We start from the raw sequence: 24,703 nt of genomic DNA on the forward strand, positions 1-24,703 counted from the left end.
ACATCAGATCACAGCAGTGGACTCCCCTAGTGTATTCTACACACAATAAGTATATGCAACACTTTGAGCATTAGTCCCTTGACAATTTATAATGAATTTGACAAAAATGGCATTAAAAATTGTCAGTAAAATGGCGAAAGTGTGAAGAAAATATGGGTGAATATGATGGAAAAAAGTTGTCTTCAATGCTCAAAATAGAACTGTTATTACAAAAGATTACAATTATTGTTACCATATATTTCAATAGTCTCCATTATTTGCCATTTGATGACACTGTAGTTAAATTTTATTTATTTAATGTCATTTTAAACTTAAGACAAATCTGTCAATTATGGCATTACAGTTGCCTAATAATATGACTTGCACTATGGAATGAGTATAAATAAAATAGGTGTGGTAACAAAATGTAATTGGTAATTGTCAGTGAAAAAATGAAAGTGGAGACATACTAATGAGAAAAAGAAGAAATTTGGGGATAATTTAAGGAAAAGGGCAGAAGCAAAAAATTGTAAGGGGGAGTGTAGAGAGAGTGAATAAGTTTGTATGTATTTCCATGACAAATCATACCCAACACCACTAAGAACACATGTTTTGCTACAGACTTTACATACAATTCAAATAGTCTATAAGCTTACTACAATAACTAAAAATATGAATAAAAAGTGAAGTGAAATTGCTTTCTTTCGTTAATCAAAAAATTAAGCTTGTGATGAGATGATGGTGGTGATGGTGGTAGAAGTAACAACAACAACAAAAGACATTAATGGTCAATAATCACTATACCTTTATAATTTTAGATACTATCCTTTCACAGGTCAATCTCAGGTTATCTCTTTGGATATCTTTGTACAAGCAAAGAACACGGTATCTGTTAAAGAAGTCACCATACGTCCACCTGCAACAATAATAAAAATTGTAAACAAATTACAAAATACTGTTGTTGTAGAGTAATAATTTTCTTTAACCATACTTATTTCAACAACTGTTTTTAAGCAAGGACAGTATGTTTTTGCCTAAAATTTGCACAACAGTCCTTGTGTCATTCTCCACATTAATAAACTATTTTGTTACCAATAATCAGTTGTTCGAAGGAATACTATTTCCTAACTTTGCTAAACAGTTCAAGAATAGGAATCTTATTATAAATATGACCTGAGAATTGTGATTATTGTACATTAAGAAGTTGCACCAAAAGCATCCTCTTCCACTGTCATAATACAAGGTATCTGTACACAAGAAACATAGCTTCACAACTTTAATTTCACCAAAAAGGAAATGAAACCAATCTATGCTCTTACATTAGCACCAAGTTCCCACTCTTGTTTTTATTGTAACTGTTGCCATCTTGCATTTTACATGAGAATATTATTCCGTCTGCCACTATGGAAAAGTTTTGTAACTGAAACAATTCACAGTATTTATTTCTGCATGGTACTAATCAAAGGTGTCATACAATACAGAACTCTGGCTTCTCACGAACTGCTGCTCACTTCGCAGACTAAGTTTTGAATGTTTTTACATCATGGATTTTCCAACCACTGCAGACTTCCACAAGCAGTGGACGTGTTGTCACTGTCAGTCAGGCAGTGCCCTCTCTGATAGCCTTTGTTTCTTTATAGTTTTGTAGCCTAAGCTAGTTGAGTTCTATACACTTTGAGTAATGGAAATAACTACAGCAATGAAAGGGAAATTGGTCTTCTCAAGGATGGTTATAACTGCTTGGGGCACAGATAATGTGACAAGTACACAAACTGGTTGTGCATGAATTCCATACAGAATAAGTGCCAAGGCCATCTAAAAACTGCAAATGGCAGAATCATGGCTAACCAACAACATATTTGCCCATTTAATGAATCAGATGGGTAGATTAAGAAATGAATATTGTGTGCAGGGAAAAAAATCCACAAAGAAAAGATAGTGCCTGTTTTTCAGCGTTTCAAAGTGGAATTTTTGGATATGACACATGAAGGTTTACATTTCGTCACAAAGAGAACTCCGAGACTGCATTTTGTAAAGCAAGAAGGGAAGCCATTGGGGATGACCCAAAAACCTTCAACTGGGAGAAGACATTTTGAAATCAAGTGACGGTAATAGTATTCTGAACACTGACAATAGGTCTGTTCCAGGCAAAAGGATCCTTGTGTTCAGTTAAGAAGAGAGAAAATTACGAGTGAAAATGTAACTGATCTTATGGACAGGACATTTTACAGTTTTTCAAATAATTCGAACAAATGTACACCATACACATTGACATCAGAAGCATAGAAGAAGAGACTAAGTTATTTCCTGTTTTACTGCTGGCTGACAAAAGTCAAAATACACATGAGACGTTCTGGACTGAAAAATAAGATGACTGAGTGGTTACTGAAAACTGCAGTGATAGGCTTTGAAATGGCTACAACTAAAGCCATGAAAACAGTGTTCCCTGAAACACTCCTTCCGGATTGCAATTTTCAGTTGAACCAATGGCTATCCAGGAAAGTAACAGAACCGGGATTAACAGAGGAATACAGAGACAGAGAAGAAATCTGATTTTTTCACTGCATACCTGCTGCATTTGCACACCTTCCACCGAACCATGTTGTTGTGTGGATGGTAATATGGAGGAAATGCCTAGTGGAGAAAAGAATCATGAAATTCACAGATTATATGAATACTGCTGAAGCTAAGGTTAGGAAACTGAACTCCTCAATAACCAAAAACATCCGAATGTATTATACTTTCCGATAAACAAGTTGAAGGCGGACACAGTAAATGTTATATTTGCAATTATTAATACAAATTTCATTGGTCTGCCTCTTCAAAAAGGAAGGAAAAGACAAATCCAGACAAAAGGTTAAGAGTCACAAGAATGTGTGCTGACTCAGAGAATTTGAGAAAGATATTTAAAATATCTAATTTTCTTACAAAAAAATTAGTGAGAAATTAAAAGCATAAAATTAGATAAAAAGTTTAATCATTTTCTGCAGTAATGTTGTAGAAAGAAAAAGAAGGCAAAAATATAAACTGAAAAGGCAAAAATGAAAAACATTTAAACATCTCTCTGCACTTTGTGCATAGCTAGCTGGATAAAATGTGAAAGAATGTTATTTAGCGGTCTGTTTAACCTCCCACAATGTTGCCTTCTTTTGATGGTTAGAAAACACATGGCTAAAATATTTTCAATCAGAAACATGTCAATGTCACAGGTCAGAAGACCCTTAGTCACAAAGCCCAGGACACCTCTGAAAAGCATGCCCTGTTATTACTAGTGCTAATTTACTTAAATTAATAATTGTGGAAATCACTTATAGATTGCATTAGTGCAACATATACTGGCTCAAAACAGCCTACTCTGGAAAAAGGCATTACTCTCTCATCTCACCTACTAGCCTGATGTTTTCATCTAGTACATCATACTAATCATTAACATAATTTTACACAGCACATTTTCAGCAGTCCATGCACTGTTTAAGTTCGCCCTTTTTAACAATAAAACTGCTGTTGACTGGAATTTAAACTACCAAGTCAAAATATGCTGATAAACTATGGGAATTCCTGATAAGGTACTTATTAGTTTTGTTTAGAATATTTGGAGGTTTCCAATATTACACTTCATGTTTGCTGGGAAACATGTGTAAACTTCGGCACTAGACCACATTACTCCACACTGAACAATAGTCTGAAAATTATTTTTACTTCTTGGAGAGTGGTAGCAATTTTCATAGTAGATCCTAAATTCACTGTTATTAGCCGCAAATACCACTAGGTAGCAACAGCATGGGCCAAGGATCACATGAAGAAGCTTCTTCACAATTATTGATTATCAACATTATATAATGTTGTTCTTGCAAGAATTGCGTAACATACTTTCTTGACTTTTATTACACTGCTTATGGATATCATGCCATAAAACAGTATTGACTGAAAATATACAAAGCATGCTGGTATTTCATATGCTGATAGGCTAACCAAGAAAAATTTCTAAGAGCAAAGGAGGCAGAACTGCATTTATTACTTTTTGTTTACTTAAGTTATCCATGTAATGTTGCCACCTCAAATTAAGCTTTTAGTACAGGAGTTTTTACCCAATTACAAAAATTTATTTCTAAGGAACTATACTAGATACAGCTATATAATTTATTGCCAATAATAGCAGCTGTGTGGAAGAAAGTGCGAGGTGTTTTATGGTTTCGTCAAACACAGTCTTCTATCAGTTTTCTCTCTCTCTCTCTCTCTCTCTCTCTCTCTCTCTCTCTCTCTCTCTCTTCCCCCCCCCCCTCCCCCTCCCCCAAATACCATACACCTCACCTGTTACAGTTCAGCGACAGTTCCCAAGATATGCCAGATGTGGAAAGCAGTAAAGGTTGGTATGTATAGTTTAGAGGGACTGACAGTATTGATGGCATGGCAAGAAGCAGTAGACATGGAGTGAGTGACAACAGTTTCAATACCATGCATGCGGCGCTTCAACACAGCCCACAGAAATCTATGCATCATGTTTCCAGAGAAACAGGCATACCTGGCAACACTGGGGTGAATACAAAGTGCAACTCCTACAAGCTTTGCAGTCAGATGATAGGCCCAGATGTGATGAGTTTTCTGGAAACATGGGATGAATCGATGCATACAATGATTACCTTAATAAAGTTTGTTTTTCTGATGAAGCAACTTTTTCCATATCCAGGAACATGAACTGGTGTAATGTCTGGATCTGGGAGGACGGGGGTGGTGGACAAGACCTAAATATTGTGGCCTGAAAGTGAATGTTTGGTGTGGCTTAATGTAGAACAAAATTACTGGACTTTTCTGTACTGAGGGTACCATTACAACTGTTTAACTGTAATTGTTTAAACTTTATGTTACACCTCACCTCAAAAGTGTTTCAGCATTGAGTAATGATTAAGCAAGATGGTGTACCCCTACACTGGGGGTTATTTGTTCGCTAGTTCTTGGATGAAACCCTTCTGGACTTATGGATTGGCAGAGGTGGTCTAACATCATTACCACAAACTTTGCCAGGTGTAGCTCCCTTTGGCCTTTTTTTGTGGGGCTACGTTAAAGATAAGGTGTTCAGATCACCAGGTCCTGATGTGCAAACTCGTGGCACGAGTATGAGATGCTGTAGAGACAGTGACGAGAGAAGTTGGTAAAGACAATGAGAGAAAATCATAATCACCTAGATGCTCTATGGGCCACAAACAGAGCACATGTGGAAATTTTCCTATGAAAAACTTCATGAGTGAAGATACCACTCACAATAAACCAAATTGTGTATCTAACATTGTTCTTCAGAAATAACTATTTACAATCAAGGAAAGCTTTTATATTAGCCCTGTACTTTAAGCTATATAGTTTAATTTTGATATACCTCATATCATGTAAGTTTTTTATGGTTTATACTAGATTATTTGGCAATACAATCATGGTATCTGGAAATTTTCTGGAACACACACACACACACACACACACACACACACACACACACACACACAGTGTGTGTTAGTGTGTGTATATAACTTGTATAATGTCTATGTGCATATATTTATTAGATGTATAACTATTCACATATTATCTCGGTTTTAATCACTAAAATCTATAAAATATGCTCTTAAACATGTTTAACATTGCATAGGATGTTTTCAAATTTTCGTTGGTTTTCTATCAGAATTGAAAACCCAGGTTTATATTACTTTTTTATAAATTCTCATATAAAAATCCTACTTTCTAAAGTTTTTACAAGCCACACTTTTGAATAGGATTGCTCTTATTTAGTTGTATGAAAATAAACTGTAGCAGTAACAGTAAATACTATTTAAAGTCTTGCTAATATAAGCAAAAAATTACATTTCCTGCACAATTATTTGCAGGGAACAGGTGACATTAGATGAACTTCTTGAAATTCTAGAGAGTACTGATGATGGCATTCTTGAAAATGGTTTGGATGTTGCTTTGTTACCACCCACATATGCTACAGATGATCTGACAGATCAAGATTCTGGTGATGAAGAAGCACCAAATATTGATAATCTTCCAACAAGCTCCAGCTGCAATTTGCTATATGGCTATGTCTAAAAACAAAGAAATTCCATCTATCTTTACCAATGATACAGATACTAATTATCTACAAACACTGTCTGGCCACAAAGGAGTACTGCAAAACACTCACTGAGTGTCACCATTAGAATATTTTGAACAAATTTTTGACAATGATGTTATAAGCAAGATGGAGAAATACACCAACTAATATGCAGCGAAGAGGAACTGACTTGAAGATTGCTCTGAAGAGGAAATTAATTTTTTTTTTTTAGTTCTTAGTGGTTACATCGTCCTGCCAAGGCAAGATATGTATTGGAAGATGTCAACACATGTACACAACATTTTAGTTACTAATGCAATATCAATGGACCACTTCAAGTTCATTATGTCAAATATTCACATTTGCAACAACAATGAACAGATTTTCTCAGATTAACCCCCTTACAAGCACGATAAATGAAAAATGAAGAGAACATACACCTCGTATGCAAAATCCTTCAGTCGACGAAAGCATGGTGCCTTATTTTGGGCAGCATAGGACAAAACAATTTATTTGAGGCAAACCTATAAGATATGGATTTAAGTTCTGCTGTGGAGGGCCAAGTAATGGATATCTGACATGGCTTGAACCATACCAAGGAGCTGGCACACTGCCAGTAAAATATGTTCACAATGATCTTGATTATGGAGTACGTCGACCAGCTGGAAGAGATGCCATAGAGAGAGTATTTTGACAATTTATTTACTTCATTTCACTTTCTGTCTGAGTTGCATCTATGAAATATCCAGGCCACAGGTACTATAAGAACCAACATAATTGGTAAATCGTCGTTTACAGAAGGGAAAAGATTTGAAAAGGAAACCTAGAGGAACATTTGACTTCAAATTGAACAGTTCAGCTTCATAGAATGACAACAGTGTTGTGACAATAGCAACAAACTTCAACACTATATATCCAATTCATCCATTAATGCGATATTCACGTCCAGAGAAAAGACTGATAGTAATTCAACAACCAAGAGTCATTTATCACTACAATTAGTTTATGAGTGGAACTGACAGAGCTGACCCACATATTTCACTCTACAGAGCATCTACCAGGGGTAAGGAATGGTACTTCCCCAGAATCACACATTTTGCTGATGTAGCTGAGCACAATGCATGGCAGCTCTACAGGGAGGATGGTGGTACATCAGATCACATGGCATTTCGCCGAAGAATCATCACTGCAATTCTGGAATCAAACTGCCGTGTTGCTACGCAGAGAGGAAGACCATCTAAATTGCCAAAAAATTATTCTAGGTATGACAAGCTGGAACATTATGTTGCAGATTTGCCACTAGAACCTGTTACAGGAAAGAAGAAAAAACTTCACTGTCCCCAATGTCAAAAAACTAGAACACACCACATTAAATGTAGTGTAGCACTTCATGTATCATGTTTCATACTGTTCCACACAAAATAGTAAGGCAGTATTGTTTGATTGCTTAAGTAGTGACACTGTTTTAAGTGAATGTATATTCACCTAAAGCCTTTCCAGAAGGATGGGCCGTTTTTCAAAATCCATGCAAATAAAAATTGTAAAACTATTATATACATATAACTTTCATTTAAAGTTTTTATTAAAATCCAAACAAAAAATAATTCAGCCTTATCTAGGTTAATTTTTATAGTTTTTTTTCCCTCCTCCCCCTTTTTTCCACATATCATGTCCAGTTTCAGCTGTACCACCTAGTTCACTCACTCATTGCTTGATAAGGAATTCACTTGCTAAGTGTTACTATGGTGTTCTGCTGAAAGACTTATTGCAATAAAAAAATGAAGATGAAAGGGGCGGTAACCACCAAATATGAATTTTTCTTTAATATGAACGAGTGTGTTCAAACTGTCCTGGAAACATGCTTACAAACAGCAATTGAAATATTAAAGATTTTAAGACAACAACTAGGAAAATAAAGCTAGTTTAGCTGTTTGGGCTCTTAGAGCCCACACTCAGCACTCACTTGAAAGAATTTTCTCTCTATCTTAGATTTCAAATTTGACTGAGGACAGTACAGTACAATGTTCAGTATTCTTCCCTGTTATCGCAGCTGTCTTCCATAGTAGTTTTGATGAAATAATAGTCCTCAATCTTTCATTATTTTGTTGATCCTGCCATTTTTACAACATACAAATGTATACTTTTTCTGTAGCAAAATATCTTTGCCAGAAATTCACAATGGCTTGTGGAAATTCTACACAATGAAATAATCTTAATAAATCTATCAAATTTAATCTGCATATGACACATACTGACACACAGAAATGATTACATTTACAAGTCAATGAAACATTATTGTGCGTCCAATATCAATCTGATGGTGACATGTGCTGTAATGGGTTCTTTCACAATATATTGATCCAATATACACAATTAATGTCAAGCAGAACAATTCTGAACACAATAATTGTGTGAAATTCAGGTGCTGATCGCCAAATTTAGACAAAAACCAATTCAGGATAGTCAGCAACAGAGTCACATATGATAACAATATCATGGGCAAGAAGGAAGTAAACTCAAGGGTACAGCTTGTATGCCAATTTATCATCATATACGGCGAGACACTAAAAAATATACAAGGTAGAGTGTTAAGTAAGAAGAAAATAGGCTATTAAGGAATCACAATTGTTATAACAATATACAAAATGTGTAACATAGTTGTAAATACAAGTATTACAACTAATATCGGGCAAAATACATCTTCACATCATATGGTATGTTAAAAATTCAATTTGTAGTCTTCCAGATGTAAAGTAAGAAGGTATGCTGACACAGGTAACATCAACAATCTATATAGGAAGCAACAAAAACAATGAAGATGTAACCACATTTATATTAAGCCATATGTGTCTTCAGAAGACACAAGAAACGAAAACCATAGGGATGGTACATTACAAGATGATGATGATGTAGCATAAAAACCTTTCATCACTGTAGTTTTCTTTTCTTCCATCTTGCGATGGCACACAGGGCTAGATCTTAAATATAAATGTACATTTAAAAGTAAAGTTTGTTTACTATTACAGCATCTTTGAACCTGTCATGTTCTTGACCATGATATTGTGATCATATGTGATTCTGTTGTTGACTATGCTGAACTGGTGTCATTTGTAGTGATCAGTGCCTGCATTTCACACAGTAATTGTGTTCAGAATTTTTCTGCTTTACTGTATTTATGTACCTTGGATTTTGAAAAATGTATGCAATGTAAAGTTGGTCTCATAATTGCATATTTGATGTAATTATCTTCTTACTAATGTTTTCACTCTAATTTTTTGACCTTGCAAGTATTTTACTGCAATTTTGTTTTGTTTTTGTACAGTGCCATGAACATGATCCTGGGCTGAAACTTTTGGTAAATAAATTGTATTAAGTCAGCATTTGTGTTATGCATTTCAGACATTATACACTCCTGGAAATGGAAAAAAGAACACATTGACACCGGTGTGTCAGACCCACCATACTTGCTCTGGACACTGCGAGAGGGCTGTACAAGCAATGATCACACGCACGGCACAGCGGACACATCAGGAACCGCGGTGTTGGCCGTCGAATGGCGCTAGCTGCACAGCATTTGTGCACCGCCGCCGTCAGTGTCAGCCAGTTTGCCGTGGCATACGGAGCTCCATCGCAGTCTTTAACACTGGTAGCATGCCGCGACAGCATGGACGTGAACCGTATGTGCAGTTGACGGACTTTGAGCGAGGGCGTATAGTGGGCATGCGGGAGGCCGGGTGAACGTACCGCCGAATTGCTCAACACGTGGGGCGTGAGGTCTCCACAGTACATCGATGTTGTCGCCAGTGGTCGGCGGAAGGTGCACGTGCCCGTCGACCTGGGGCCGGACCGCAGCGACGCACGGATGCACGCCAAGACCGTAGGATCCTACGCAGTGCCGTAGGGGACCGCACCGCCACTTCCCAGCAAATTAGGGACACTGTTGCTCCTGGGGTATCGGCGAGGACCATTCGCAACCGTCTCCATGAAGCTGGGCTACGGTCCCGCACACCGTTAGGCCGTCTTCCGCTCACACCCCAACATCGTGCAGCCCGCCTCCAGTGGTGTCGCGACAGGCGTGAATGGAGGGACGAATGGAGACGTGTCGTCTTCAGCGATGAGAGTCGCTTCTGCCTTGGTGCCAATGATGGTCGTATGCGTGTTTGGCGCCGTGCAGGTGAGCGCCACAATCAGGACTGCATACGACCGAGGCACACAGGGCCAACACCCGGCATCATGGTGTGGGGAGCGATCTCCTACACTGGCCGTACACCACTGGTGATCGTCGAGGGGACACTGAATAGTGCACGGTACATCCAAACCGTCATCGAACCCATCGTTCTACCATTCCTAGACCGGCAAGGGAACTTGCTGTTCCAACAGGACAATGCACGTCCGCATGTATCCCGTGCCCCCAACGTGCTCTAGAAGGTGTAAGTCAACTACCCTGGCCAGCAAGATCTCCGGATCTGTCCCCCATTGAGCATGTTTGGGACTGGATGAAGCGTCGTCTCACGCGGTCTGCACGTCCAGCACGAACGCTGGTCCAACTGAGGTGCCAGGTGGAAATGGCATGGCAAGCCGTTCCACAGGACTACATCCAGCATCTCTACGATCGTCTCCATGGGAGAATAGCAGCCTGCATTGCTGCGAAAGTTGGATATACACTGTACTAATGCCGACATTGTGCATGCTCTGTTGCCTGTGTCTATGTGCCTGTGGTTCTGTCAGTGTGATCATGTGATGTATCTCAACCCAGGAATGTGTCAATAAAGTTTCCCCTTCCTGGGACAATGAATTCATGGTGTTCTTATTTCAATTTCCAGGAGTGTATATATGCCAATATCTGCTTGGGCAAGAAATTTAAATTACTAGATTATTGTCTCAAGTAAGTCATTGACTTACAAAATATATAGTTTCAATTTATGACACAAATAAGGAAGGTAGGGAAAAAGTGGGGTATGTAATGCACAGACAGTGTAATCTGTTTTGGAATATGTGGATGAGCATTGCCCTACTGAAATACAGTTCCTAGAGCCCACTGAATTGATGGACACCTTTGATTAGACATTAAGGGTATCTTTCATAAAGCAACATGTGCATTCAAAGAATAAGCCCTGTAGCCTGTTGGTACCATGCAGCCCAAATTGTGACGTACTATGCTAGGAACACATTTTGTTGTTCACTTTAAGTAAACTTGAACTCAACATTTTTACACACATACATAACCAGCACTTTTACAAACCTAATTTACAATATCAGAAGTCATGATGAATTGTCAGTTTCAGACCATATGGAACAGATAGGAAAAAAAAGGAAATGTTATGAACACACATGAAATCCACAGCAATATATTTGGTGTGTGTGTGTGTGTGTGTGTGTGTGTGTGTGTGTGTGTGTGTGTAGAGGGGGTGGGGGTGGTGGGGAAAGTAAATAAGTATCAAACGTGTAGCATCGAAGCTCTCTGGAACTTCCTTGTTCACAATAGAACTATTGAATTGCAGGTGCAGATTTGGTATATATATAAAATATGTCCTTATTTTCAGATGTTCTAATAATTCTTTGTAGTCCCAAACTAATCCCATTCGAGTTAAATTCTTTTGAAAAACTAAAACTGTATCCTGAACTCCTTCACAAGAGTTCCTTTTAAGTGGCCATCTACCAAAGCTCATCAAAGTTTCTAGGTTGCAGGGTCTGGCCTCTTCTCATTAGTCTAACAGAAAAAAGAAACAACGCTTTTATTTCCTTCCTCAAGCTTGAATGTTTGTGTAGATGCCTTACTAATGTCCCTGTTCTCAGTCTTTATTTGGGTCATACTACTGTTTCTAAAAAAATATATTCAGTCACAAAAGAATGTCCACATAAACTCCCATCCTCTGAAACCTCTGACAGTGATCATTTGAGACAGCTGTCACCAAACAGCAGCACACTGTGTTTGGGGAAAAACAAACAAACAAGAAGAATCACACTTGCCAACAGCTATGTCTCTCAACAGAGTTTCTGACCATTACACAATGGACAATATTAAATGTAATAATACTAAATTTATTAGGAAATAAATTATTAGACTATGCAATTACAACACCTTGATGGAAAACCAGCAGCACTAATTCTTATTGTTTCCAGAACACCACAGGCTCTCAACTGCTGAACAGCCCGCACTGGATTGTATTCAAATGGAACTTTATTGTCATTTGGCTTTATACATCTTACATAATGTGGAGTTGTAGCATTTAGTGTTGACATCAGCATATTCAATGAATCCCTGAATTGTGATCCAACCTGCATAAAAGTTTGATGTTAAATCAATACCACAAGAAAATGCAAGGTGCAGAAACATTAAAAAATGCAGTTATGATGATTTATAAATTAGATTTAACATTCTAACTTAATGTGGCTCCAAGGCAACTATAGAATTATGAACTACATATTTATTTGCTTCAATCCAACAGATATTTCTCACTGTTTTCTTGTGCTGCTTGGAAGAGGCAGGCATTGTTGATGATGGTCTTGCTGCTGCCACTTTTATCTTTGCTGCAGGAACTGTCAATTTGCGATTATCTTCTTCTTTGAAAAGCTTTCGAATCAATTTATTCTGTAAAATAAGAAACAAAGTAACTTTAAACGTATTTCTCATACACAAGAATAATAATGGCTCATAAAACTATACTATACTATAAAACTATATGATTAAAAATGGTAGTATTACTGCACAATTTCATCAAATTGAATTCAATTTTAGTGAATTGGAAAAGAGTAAATTACAGTTCAAGTTTATAAAAACTATGAGGTTAAAGTAAGGGATTATAGTTAAAGGATAAATCATGAGTAGTATTCACACACAGTCATTGTCATTTAAGATACAACACTGCCCACAATATTAATAGTAGAGTAAACATTAAAGAAGTTTCATGTAATGACACAGAGGTAGAACAAACCTCCAAAAAGCCTAAAATGGATACTGGTGTGTGTGTGTGTGTGTGTGTGTGTGTGTGTGTGTGTGAGGGGGGGGGGGGGGTTGCAGAGGAACTATACTGAGCATCTTTCAGTGAGCCATGATGATCCTCATATGTACTCTAACAAGTACAGCACAGCATTTTAAAGTTTATGGCACCACAGACAGATCAGTGGACAAAACATACAAAATAATTTTAGTGTGAAGAGCAGCAAAAAATCTCACCACAATGGATAAGTTCCAAAAAAGCAAGAATGATGGTGGTCAAGATTTTATTATTCAGACTCACTACAGGAATAAGTTACAGAAGTGCACAAACCACCGAATTATCCTAACATAGCTCATGCCTACACAAGGTCTTTCAAAGACTTCCTTTTCATTAACAGCATGTTGTTTTGTATTTACTTTGATGATACTCCTTAGAACTGCAATGGACACTAAAATTTTGTTGATCACTGCCAGTTTTTAGATGAAGCAAAAGTCTCATAATGCAATGAACAATGCCAACCTCTAACCTTTAACACTGGCCTTCTGCATGTCTTTACAACACTCCCTATTGTTACATTAATGAGCACTAAACTATATGAAATTTTGAATAAAATGTTCTGTGGCATCCAGCCAAGTCAAGTGGTTAAAACATCATAAGGTGTTGACCAGGTGCTCCTTGCCCACTGTCAAGTGCCACGACTGCCGGTACACACTTACTTACTCTAGCTGGTGTTCAAGGTATTGCCATATATGACTGTATGTTGGTACTACATTCCATGCACCTGCTTCAAGATTACATTTCTACATTAGATATCTATATGGAAATGTGGAGAAGCATTAAACGTCTAGGGAAGATGCCCACTGAGAAGGCTAATTTATTGAGTTTGTTAGCCTTCGCTCCTGTGCTGCCACAATGAGAAGATGATTCCACGATACACTAGGACAGCCCATCACCTTGGCACCTTCACCTCCAAGAGGATATTTCATCATACTTGCTTCGTCCTATTAAGATGAGAACTATCATTATTATGAGTTTAAAGGGACTAAACATCTTGATTATCAGACTCCCATTTCACTGGAAATTCTCTTAAAACGATTTGAAACTAGAAAGGGAGAGTAATCAGCCTCAAAGTTTGTGACCTTATCATGGTTCAAAATGTGTGTTGCAGTAGCTTTAGTCACATGGTTAAAACTGAGATAAAACCCAGGCAACGGTTCACTGAAGGATACACCAGTAAGGATCATCATCATCATCATCATCATCATCATCATCATCATCATCATCGTCAGTATGACAAATGAAGTGACAAAATGAAGATGGTATGGATTATAGAATTGATTATCTCAAACAGTTAGATAAATAAAATACATAGATAAAAATTCAGAAATGTCTGACAGTGCAGAGGAGACAGTAACTTGAGACCACGAAGAGCACATGTCGCAGTGAGAGGTTCACAGCACATCTATCAGACATCAAATGTTGACATGCATTAGACTTTGTCATAAAATAAACTTTCCCCTCAGGGAACATATGACTTTGCTAGCTACTATTCCATCATCTGTAAGTATCTGCGGTACCAAGGCAGACATGTTGGTGGCTTGTCTCAGATCAGCCAGCTGGGCACAACCTGTGAAAATATGGGCTATCATGAAATTACTGCCACAGCTGCATTGGGTACAGTCCTATTAACATCAAAGGGACTCATGGATAAGCCTTGTGTGACTGATACATAATTGGCACAGCATGATGGCATCTTTCTGAAACACTCGAAGAGAAATATGCCGTGCCTTGGTTATCCCCTTGGTTGCCCTCAGATTCTTTAAGGTTGTGGTTTCCTACAATTCTATATCCTGGGTTTTCAAAAAGTAATGTCACAGCTGCAATCTCAGATCTGCAACCAGTATTACAAGTTCAAGTTTGTATCTTGTGGCTGCTTTAGCCAATTCATCAGTGACTTCATTTCCTGGAATACCCACATGGCTCAGTGTGCACAGCTGAGGAGGGGTCTTGGATGTTAGTGCCCAAGAAGTTTATGAGGAGCACTGAGGTATGTTTTGCATGCAGCTCATCCAGTCACTACAACCGTTAAGTCCTTTGTGAGAGTTTTATGTGTATGGTGACCAACTCTGCAATGTATACAATGCATGCACTTAGCAGAGAATACTTCTGATGCCACTTATGTGTGCAAAAGCACAACCAACCCCATTTCTACTTTTGATCAATCTATGTAGATGCATGTCTAACTGGCGTACTCATGAAGAAACAAACGGAATAAGTGCCTGAGAATGGTGGGGTCAGAACATTCCTCAGGACTGCAGAAGAGGTCCATCTAAATCATAGGATTGATTATGTACCACAGCGTATGCTGGGAGGGAACACTATGAACACAGACAAGTGGGGGAAGTTTGAGATCATTGCATAGAGCATCCAACTGTATCCCATTGGGTGACCTATGTTTGGTCGATTCATAAATAGTCTGAATGGTTGGTTGTGAAACAGAGTCAAGTAACACTGTTGGATAGGCATTTGACAGATTTTGACCATATAGTTAATCAAAAGCTGCTGGGATCTGACCCTCAGGAGACTGCCTCCACAATGGTAAACAGGGTCTAACAAGCACAGTACTAATGGTGCCGCCAACCTGTACACAACACATCGATACTCCATGCAGAATAAAAGTAAAGGTCAGTAGAATCACAGGACGACTCTGTTATCCATACCCTAGCAAGTGATGCTGAGAAATTTGAGTGTATTAACTTTCCTCGTGCAGTTTGTCTTGAACTGGCATACAAGTGGTAACCAGGTTTACTAATTGTCAAATAAAGGCCCAAACCTTTGAAAGTTTCAATGACTTCTCCTCAGTTTTATGTACATATTGTTGTTGTCAGTTGAACCTTCTGGACCCAGGACATTCTGAGGGATAGGAAATTCTACATAGAAGTTGGTAAGCAGCCTCAGAAGCCCCACTCATGAAATGTAGCCAGGCTGTGATGGAAGCAGGCAGTATTGTACGCCTTATGTAGGTCAGAGAACACAGGGATCAGGCGTTCACAATATACGAAAGCATTATGCACTGCATATTCCAGACAAACAGTTTATCTGTTGTGGACCACAGTAGCCTAGGGCCAATTTGAAATTGTGACAAATGTCCACAGACTTCAATGCATCACAACATCATCGAATGACGATTATTCAGAATAATCTACACAGTCCATTCGTTAGAGACTGGTCAATAATTAGTCAGAATTTCATGGTCTTTTCTCAATTTCAGGATAGGAATAATAAACCCTCCCACCACTAGGAGGTAAACTCCCTTTTCTGCTAAATAAAACTTAAAAATCCAAGGATGTGTTTTAGGCTGGTGTTGTTGCTAAGGTGTTTAAGCAATTCATTGTGGATTTTATCAGATCCAAGGACAGTGTTTCTTCACTCTGCAAAAGTGCTACAGAGCTCCCATTCACTAAATGGAACACTAAATGATTCTACGTCTTGTGCACAGAAGAACAAGTCATTTCACTCTGCCACATATTTCTGGGTCAGGAAATTAGGATGGTATTACTGCATGTGGATGCGTCGATGAAGTGTGCGCTAGAAATTTCAGCAATGACTGAACTATCTGTACGAATATCACCATTGAGGGAGAAGGCAGATATCACTGCTGGCAGTGGGTGGCTGTGAACATGGCCGAGTTTAGTCCATACCTGGGACGATTGAGTTTGAGCCCTCACAGATGATAAATATTGTTCCCAACTCTACTACTTTCTCTTTTTATTAGAAACCATGCCTTCGCTCTAAATCTTCTCAATGCTACTGAATTTTCTGTGTAAGGATAGCATTTGTGTCATTGAAGTGCCTTTAGACACTCTCCAGCAGCTGCAGTTATTACTCCAAACCACAGTGGCACGGCTACCCGATGTGGAAAGCCTGAAGAATAGAGTATCTTTGATTCCACAGTGTGTATAATCCTGTCAATAGTATTTTAAACGACTATTTCCAAATCATTCCCTTGACTAGCTTCAAAGTTGCTTCGGAGGTAAAGCTCACAGTTGGCTTTCCATAGTGACCAATGTGGTGCATATTCCATTGGTTGGAGGTTTGAGAGTGAGAGAGTGAGAGAGTGTGTGAGAGAGAGAGAGAGAGAGAGAGAGAGAGAGAGAGAGAGAGAGAGAGAGTGGTCTATGTTGCGAAGGTCACCTCTGACATAGCACTGGGTCAAGAGTCAGATGCTTGGGCTGCAGACCGCAATATACAGGGTCAAGTTTCAGATGAGATTATCTCAAAAACTATACATCGGGTAAAAATAGTGGGTAAGGAAAGTTCATAAACCCAAAGGGGGGACATCAAATGATACTACATGTGACCTCCAGCCTCCGCCCCCTTAGGTGGGGCAGGGGCCAGCTTTTAAATCTTAAATGGAAACACCCATTTTCTATTGCAGATTTGGATTCTCCATAAAAAAGTAATCACGTTTTGTCTGAAATATTTTTTCAAAGTATTGACAGATGGTGCTGTAATCGAGAAAAAAAGTAAAATTGGGGAAGAACTCCGATTTATTTAGAATTATCCAAGAAAGATGCATCAAACGATAAAAAACGCGCACCAGTTCTTTCGTTATGCCAAATTAAGCTATTTTTGTACAAAATGTACTGTATCCTACTTTTAGCATTACCCAGGAACAACGATACGGACGTAGTAGAATGACGTTCCCATGGGGTGCTTCATTAGTGCGAGTCCCCTTGCCTCTCACATGTTGGGGTGCTTCATTATTGAGAGTCCCCTTGCCTCTCTAATTTGGGGTGCTTAATTAATGGAATTAGCCATGAAGAAATTGTTCAAAATTATTACCACTTGCTTCAATGCATAAAGTCGATCATCTGCGAAAGTTGTCCACAGTTTTGAGCAGCACATCCCGTGGTATGGCTGCACACGCTCATCAAATGCTTTGCTCCATATCGTTTTGGGTTGTGGGCTGTCTTTCATGAACAATATTTTTCAAATAACCCCACAAGAAAAAAAAAAATCAGGAGATGTTAGATCTGGTGAACTTGGAGGCCATTGAATTGGTCCGCCGTGTCCTATCCACCAACCAGGGTACCATAAATTTAAAAATGTTCCATACATTTTTAGCATAATGGGGAGCTGCTCCATCCTGTTGGAACCACATGCGTTGCCTAGTTTGTAAATCAACATCTTCCATTAGCTCAGACAAGTCATCATGGAGAAGTTGTAAATTAGATTCCCCAGTAACATTTCGGTCAAAAAAATATGGTCCTATCAAGTAATAATTTAAAATTCTACACCAGAGCATTAACAACCATTTGTGTTGATTGTCAATGGGTCTGTGCCAGTGTGGATTGACAGGGGAACAACAATGACAATCATGACGATTTAATTTGCCATTGTTTTTAAATGTGGCTTCGTCGGTGAACATAACGTATCTAAGAAAATCATTGTCACCTCTTATCATTTCCAAGGCCCATCGGCAGAAATGCACACATATTTGCATATCTTTCGATGTTAATGCCTGTGTCAGTGTGACATGATACACATGATATATATGTGCCTTCAAAATCCTCAAAACAGTTAATTTCAGTATGCCAGTTTGTCTCTGAATCGCACGACTACTAATTTCGGGATGCAGTTGAACACAGGCGAGAATGGTAAGGGTATGAGTGTCATTTTCATTGTGTTCGTGACGATGAGGTGGACGGTGCATGTATCCATTTCGAACTCGTTGAGTGCAATTTCGAATAATGTTTACGCTTGGATGCCGTCTGTTTGGGAAACGATCCACATACAATTGTGCAGCTGCAGCGTAATTGTTATGGCATTCACCTAACATTAACATCATATCAACAATCTCTGTAGGAGGATAGTGAGTCATGTTTCGCCAAAGAATAATTTACTTTCGTCAACTGATGTTTGCAGTTCACAATCTGAAAGTGAAGTGACGTCTGATCACATTGCACCGACCTTTATACTGAGCCATAGTTCGCAGTTTGGCCACAGTAGCGCCACAGTCGGGTGAGTAATGCAATTGTGAAGAGTTCCCTAACGAGATTTTAGTACCATTCCACCTCCCTCCATCAAAAACTGTGGCGTGTAGGATACATTTTGTAAAAAATAAAAAAAGCTTAATTTGGCATAATGAAAGAACAGGTGCACATTTTGTATCAATTTGATGCCCCCTTCTCAGATCATTCTAAATAAATCTGAGTTCTTCCCCAATTTTAATTTTTCTCAATTTCAGCACTATCTGTCAATACACTGAAAAAATGTTTAAGACAAAACTTGATTACTTTTTTATGGAGAATATGAATCTACAATAAAAAAATGGGGGTTTCCATTTAAGATTTTAAAGTTGTCCCCCATCCCACCTAAAGGGGCGGGGGCTGGGGTCATGTTTAGTATCATTTGATGTCCCCCTTTGAGCTTATGAACTTGTCTTACCCCCTATTTTTACCCGATGTATAGTTTTCAAGATAACCTCATCTGAAACTCGAGATGGACCATCCTGTATATGACTGCCTATGTTTGATGGAACATAATGAAATGTGTTGTAGATCCTGTGTTAAGCTAGCAGACTTCCACTTTTGAAATTAATTGCTCCATTATTTGCCCCTACTAGGTGTGTTTGTGCTGTCACACAGAGGACTGTGGGCATTGAAGTCCCCCAGTATGAGAAAGGGTGGAAGCAGCTGTTCCACTAGCTCGTGATATGGTAGATATCTGTCTTGGATAGTTACATGTTTCAAAATGAGGCAACATGTCCACTTACATATGTACCTAAAAATCTAACAAAGTAATACATAATCACTGCTTTTACTATAATACATGTTCATTTTATGTTAGAGATTTTCTGATGGCTACATCTTTTAGTAATAAAACCAACTGAGTTCCACACTAATTTTCATGAAGATTTGCTGACATTAAATAAGTAAACAGTATTCAAACATGTGACTATGTGACTGAATAAATGCCGGTGGATTAAAAAAAAAAAATCATAAGAAGGAGGAGGAGGAGGAGGAGGAGGAGGAGGAGGGGGGGGGGGGGGGGGCCTTGGCATACCAGTACTGAGCTCAAGCTTTGACTGGTAGGTCCAAGTAGTGAATCAAGTGTGTACTTAAGAAAACTATGTATAGATGGCTTCTTTTTTTATAAAAAAATGGAAAATAGCAAGAAAAAAATTATATTTAAATTCAAGTACTCTGACAAGACAAAAACAGAAATAAAATCTCATTATCACATACCTGACCATTTTTTATTACACTAATCTGATCCTCTAAAACTGTGTCTTTATTTTTCTCCAAAAAACCATGACTCTGGTATGTCACATTGTCAGCAAAGTGGTGAATAATGAATGCTAAATTGCCAAACCTTGGTTTTGCAAAATGATTAAATGAGGAGCATTTATTGTATAGCTTCTCTGTCCATGAGGCATCTGTACCTTTTGGCATCTGTGAAAAGAAGCACATTTAAGAGACACAATAGTACTTCAGTTAAATATAATGGCAAATTTTGATCTATTTTAGACTATTACATACCCTACATTCCTCATCCAGGAGGTCAAGGATTCCTAGTTTAGTTTCAATGAGATCAATGCAAGGCTGATTGTCATAGAAATCTATGAATTTCCACTCTATTTCTTCTCTCATATATTCCTCCTGCTCCAATTTAAAAACATGCTGAAAAACAGAGGGATAGAATGTATTTCTGAAATGAATTTCCTTAACAAAAAGTGGGCAATTCTTATTCCTTGCATGTTTCACAGAATAACCTGAAGAGAATGACAAAAAAATCACCATCTTAACTGTACATTTTTCTAAATTAAGCTGTGTGCATTTCATAAATTTTCATAATTTGAGACTGAAAACAATTATCTTTATTTACACAAGGGTAAGACACATATCAGTTCAAATGTGTGTGAAATCTTATGGGGCTTAACTGCTAAGGTCATCAGTCCCTAAGCTTACACACTAAATCCTAAGGACGGACACACACACACACACACACACACACACACACACACACACACACACACACGAGGGAGGATTCGAACTTCCGCCGGGATCAGCCGCACAGTACACATAGAAGTGTAACTATGGCTATAAATAAAAATGGATGTGCAGTGGAACAAGGAAAATAACTAGAAACTTGGATTTTATATAGCTCTTCCAACATAATCTTATATGCAAACAGATATGATACTTATTAAGTGATTCAATGGTCAAACAAAATTTTATTTACACAGCCAAGTTTAGCCTGGAGGCTAGACTTTTACTATAGACAGTCAAAACAAAAGCATCATCAGTTTCTTGGGAATATGAAATAATCTCTGCTCAAGAGAAGTTTTGCTACCAATACGTTGCCTACAATAACATGCAAAATTTTCCTTTCGAGTCTTGAATGCCAGTACATACCCAATTTCAAGGCCATTACAGTTGATCAAACTCAGATGCAAATGAAAGATCTCACACACCTCAATAAGGGGAGGCTGGGAGGAAAAATTAGCAGTTATTCTGCAGCAGTAACGGTATTTTAACTAACCAGAATGATAATCTCTCCATGGTACCTGTAAATTAGGCCATAGCACAAACTGTACACATTTCCTGTTAGATGAGCTGCTCCTTTGTATCACTGTTTGTCACAGTCCACGTCCAGTAAAATCATTAATATTATTAGCAGACTAATGTTGTGGCTAACAGACTATAGCTCCCAAGTTCTAACTGGAGAAGTTTTGGGAACGGGAAAAAAAAAACTTCATTACTAAAATGCTTCCACAAGACTAGTCTCAGACAAGAATAGCACTGCATTTTTATTTATCTACACAATTTATTAGTTTGTAGTCCTGTAGCACAATCAAAAAATTTATCATGTAGTAGTAGTAGTAGTAGTAGTAGTAGGAGGAGGAGGAGGAGGAGGAGGATGAAAATACAATGAGAAGATACACAAATGAAGAAAATGAGTAAGCCATGGAAAACATCTCTCTCGTACAATCGCACAAATGTCTTCCAATATTGTTTGTCTTTTAGGACCGTGAAGGAGTGCTCTGCACAATTTTGGTTCGCCTGGTCACCTCACACCTACTGATCGGTAGCTGCAAGTATACAATCAAAAATTTAAAGACCATATTTTGGTGCACGTATGCTAGTAGCAGTGATCTACCAGTTCATTTGTTTTGAGAGTCACACAATCACAGTTCTATATGTATCTGCGGCACCAACATTTTGCAAACGATGTACTGGTGTATTATTTTCCCTCGCAGAAACAGAAAATTCAATTTTTAAAACATCACCACTCTGACACCAGATTTGATTACATTACAGGCAAACACTCATGCCAAACTAACTACGGACAAACTAAGTGAACTAGCAGACGCCAAGTGAATTTATGGAGGTAATTTACAAATGAAAACTGTGCAGTTTGCATGCTGCCAAGTATATATGTATCAGAGTTAAAACAAAATTTCATCACCATGGAGGAACTACTATGTCAACATGGTATTACTATTAGACATTTGTGGAAGAAAATGATTAGAGTGTCTGCCCACTGAAGCCTATAAAAGAAATACAAATTTTGTGCCTGAACATCACAGTGCTCTGAAACAAACACTTCAGTATGCTCTAAAATCAAAGCAGTGTGCATCCTGTGCTTCTGAGATACTGTGACAGATTATATGCATCTATTCCAATCCACAAACAGAGGGACTTTGGTGAGAAAGTTTTTAAGAGATCAGAACTGATAAGTGTCCAGTATACAAAAGTATGGCAAATTAGCAGATGTAATATGAATTATATCCTGTAATACAATGCTCTTCTGTAAATAAGTCATGGAATAGTGGGCAATCATGCAGTTGAATAATGTCTTGGAATTTTAACTCCTCAAACTGGGAACCAGAGCACATACTCGCAGGCAGTGAGCATTATCCGACCATGTACGCATCAGCTACGGCCTCACAGGTAAAACTTGATGGCTCTGCCATCTGTTGCGAATGAGCAACATTCCTTCCTCAGAAAAGTGTAGCAGTATTTGTGCTGAAGCACAGTTAAGACATTTGCCACAAAGTGCACTAGTCAGAACAAATCATGAACTGCAAGTTACAATCGCAGGAAGAAAAATAATGTGTAAATTGCTATGTGGAAATATTTAGTACGCTATTATATCTTTCGGCACACAATGTATTTATTGTTTATGACACCACTGAAAAGGGAAAGGGAGATGAAAACATAAATTTCATGCCATGTCTCTTAACAGAGTTGCAACAAAATAATGGACAGAGACTGTGGTACAGGACTTAGTTTTGATGATTGCTTCAAAGTATACAATTGTGTGTATTTCCAAGAGTAACATAGGTTTGTTGTTAACAAATCCTAAAAATCTCATTAACTTTGGACCATTAAAACCTGTGTTACAACAATTTAAACAAAAATTCTGCATTCCTGTACCAGTTGGCCACACAAACTACTGGACATATTCTATATGCTAGCATGGAAACTAATGGATTAAAGGATTAATGTGTTGGAAGGAGGCAACACGTTCCGCATGCACAGCCACCAACTTACAGTGTTGGTAAGTAAATACATAATTTTGCCAACACATCAGTAATGGTAACTCATGGTGCCCAACAGCATCATGTCTACAATTCATCTTGCATGACTAAATGATACTGAAGACCTTGTCGTATGCTGCATCCTCAAAACCAAGGAAGCCTTTTTCACTGTACAAAACATATTGTTTCTTTTCATGAATATTTGTTGTCATTTCGTGTCACATAGTATCATCAATAAAACTGTGCAAGGTAAGATGATTGGACACTGGACAACAAAACAGGTGGTGGATGGGTAATGCTTCTGCAGTATATCACAATTACCTGATTTAATGCTCTGATGTTAACGATCATTTCTGCACACTAGTATCTCATAACACCTATTTGTTTGGTAATAATGTACTTAAATTAATCTAAAACTTAACTACTTATTCATACCACTAAGTGTCATTTGTGGCACTCTGAGGTTTTTTAATATCACCTCTCATGCCCAATTACAAGTTGCGGTACTAACGAGATCATCCTATCATGTCAATAGGCACAATAGCACACACTAGTCAAAAATACATGCTCAAAGAAGGGGTTTTAGTTCTGTCTCTGCCACGATAAAATACGAATTCACCACCAGCCTCCATAATCCTCCCTACCTTCCCCTAGCTACTCTAGTGCCTTATTTTGGGGAAATGCTAATGTAGGTCCTGACAAACCAAAGCTTCTATGTATTTTAAAGTTTATACTGAGAGATCATTCAAGGAAAGAAATATTCTTTCCATAGGTAACGGAGATTATGAAATACCACTGAGATTATGAAATACCACTGAGATCATGTATTTAAAGGCTTCAGAAGTAACATGCTTCACAGTTTAATATAATTTTCAGCAATTTGTCAAGTTAATCACCATTAAATTTAATAGTTCAGTTCTTTCATCATCATGTTTTGATTACTTGGTCATCATTAGGTGACAGGATGGCACACTAAGATTCTGTGAAGTAGTTTTTTTTTTTTTATGGAACGTCCATTTCACGACATAGATTAAAACAATTGTTTTTCGTATGTGATGGTCAACCATATTTCAAAGGTGATTATGGCTCACATCAGAAAAAGTGATGATTTTACCAGTTCCTAGAAAGCACATGCCACCTACAAAAGAACTGTGG

General features: G+C 38.0%; 1 protein-coding gene across 1 annotated transcript in view; it reads right to left on the bottom strand.

The window, feature by feature from the left end:
- Nucleotides 1–24,703, bottom strand: part of LOC126184745 (unconventional myosin-Va) — a 373,204-nt gene that overhangs the window by 66,555 nt on the left and 281,946 nt on the right. The window contains exons 10-14 of the mRNA XM_049927281.1: nucleotides 20,544–20,684; nucleotides 20,250–20,456; nucleotides 12,519–12,650; nucleotides 12,141–12,337; nucleotides 784–895 (exon numbers count right to left, since the gene is read on the bottom strand). Coding sequence (XP_049783238.1) covers nucleotides 784–895; nucleotides 12,141–12,337; nucleotides 12,519–12,650; nucleotides 20,250–20,456; nucleotides 20,544–20,684 — 789 coding nt within the window. The remainder of the gene's footprint in view (nucleotides 1–783; nucleotides 896–12,140; nucleotides 12,338–12,518; nucleotides 12,651–20,249; nucleotides 20,457–20,543; nucleotides 20,685–24,703) is intronic.

This window comes from Schistocerca cancellata, chromosome 4 (genome assembly GCF_023864275.1).
Source record: "Schistocerca cancellata isolate TAMUIC-IGC-003103 chromosome 4, iqSchCanc2.1, whole genome shotgun sequence".
In the NCBI taxonomy this organism is placed as follows: domain Eukaryota; kingdom Metazoa; phylum Arthropoda; class Insecta; order Orthoptera; family Acrididae; genus Schistocerca; species Schistocerca cancellata.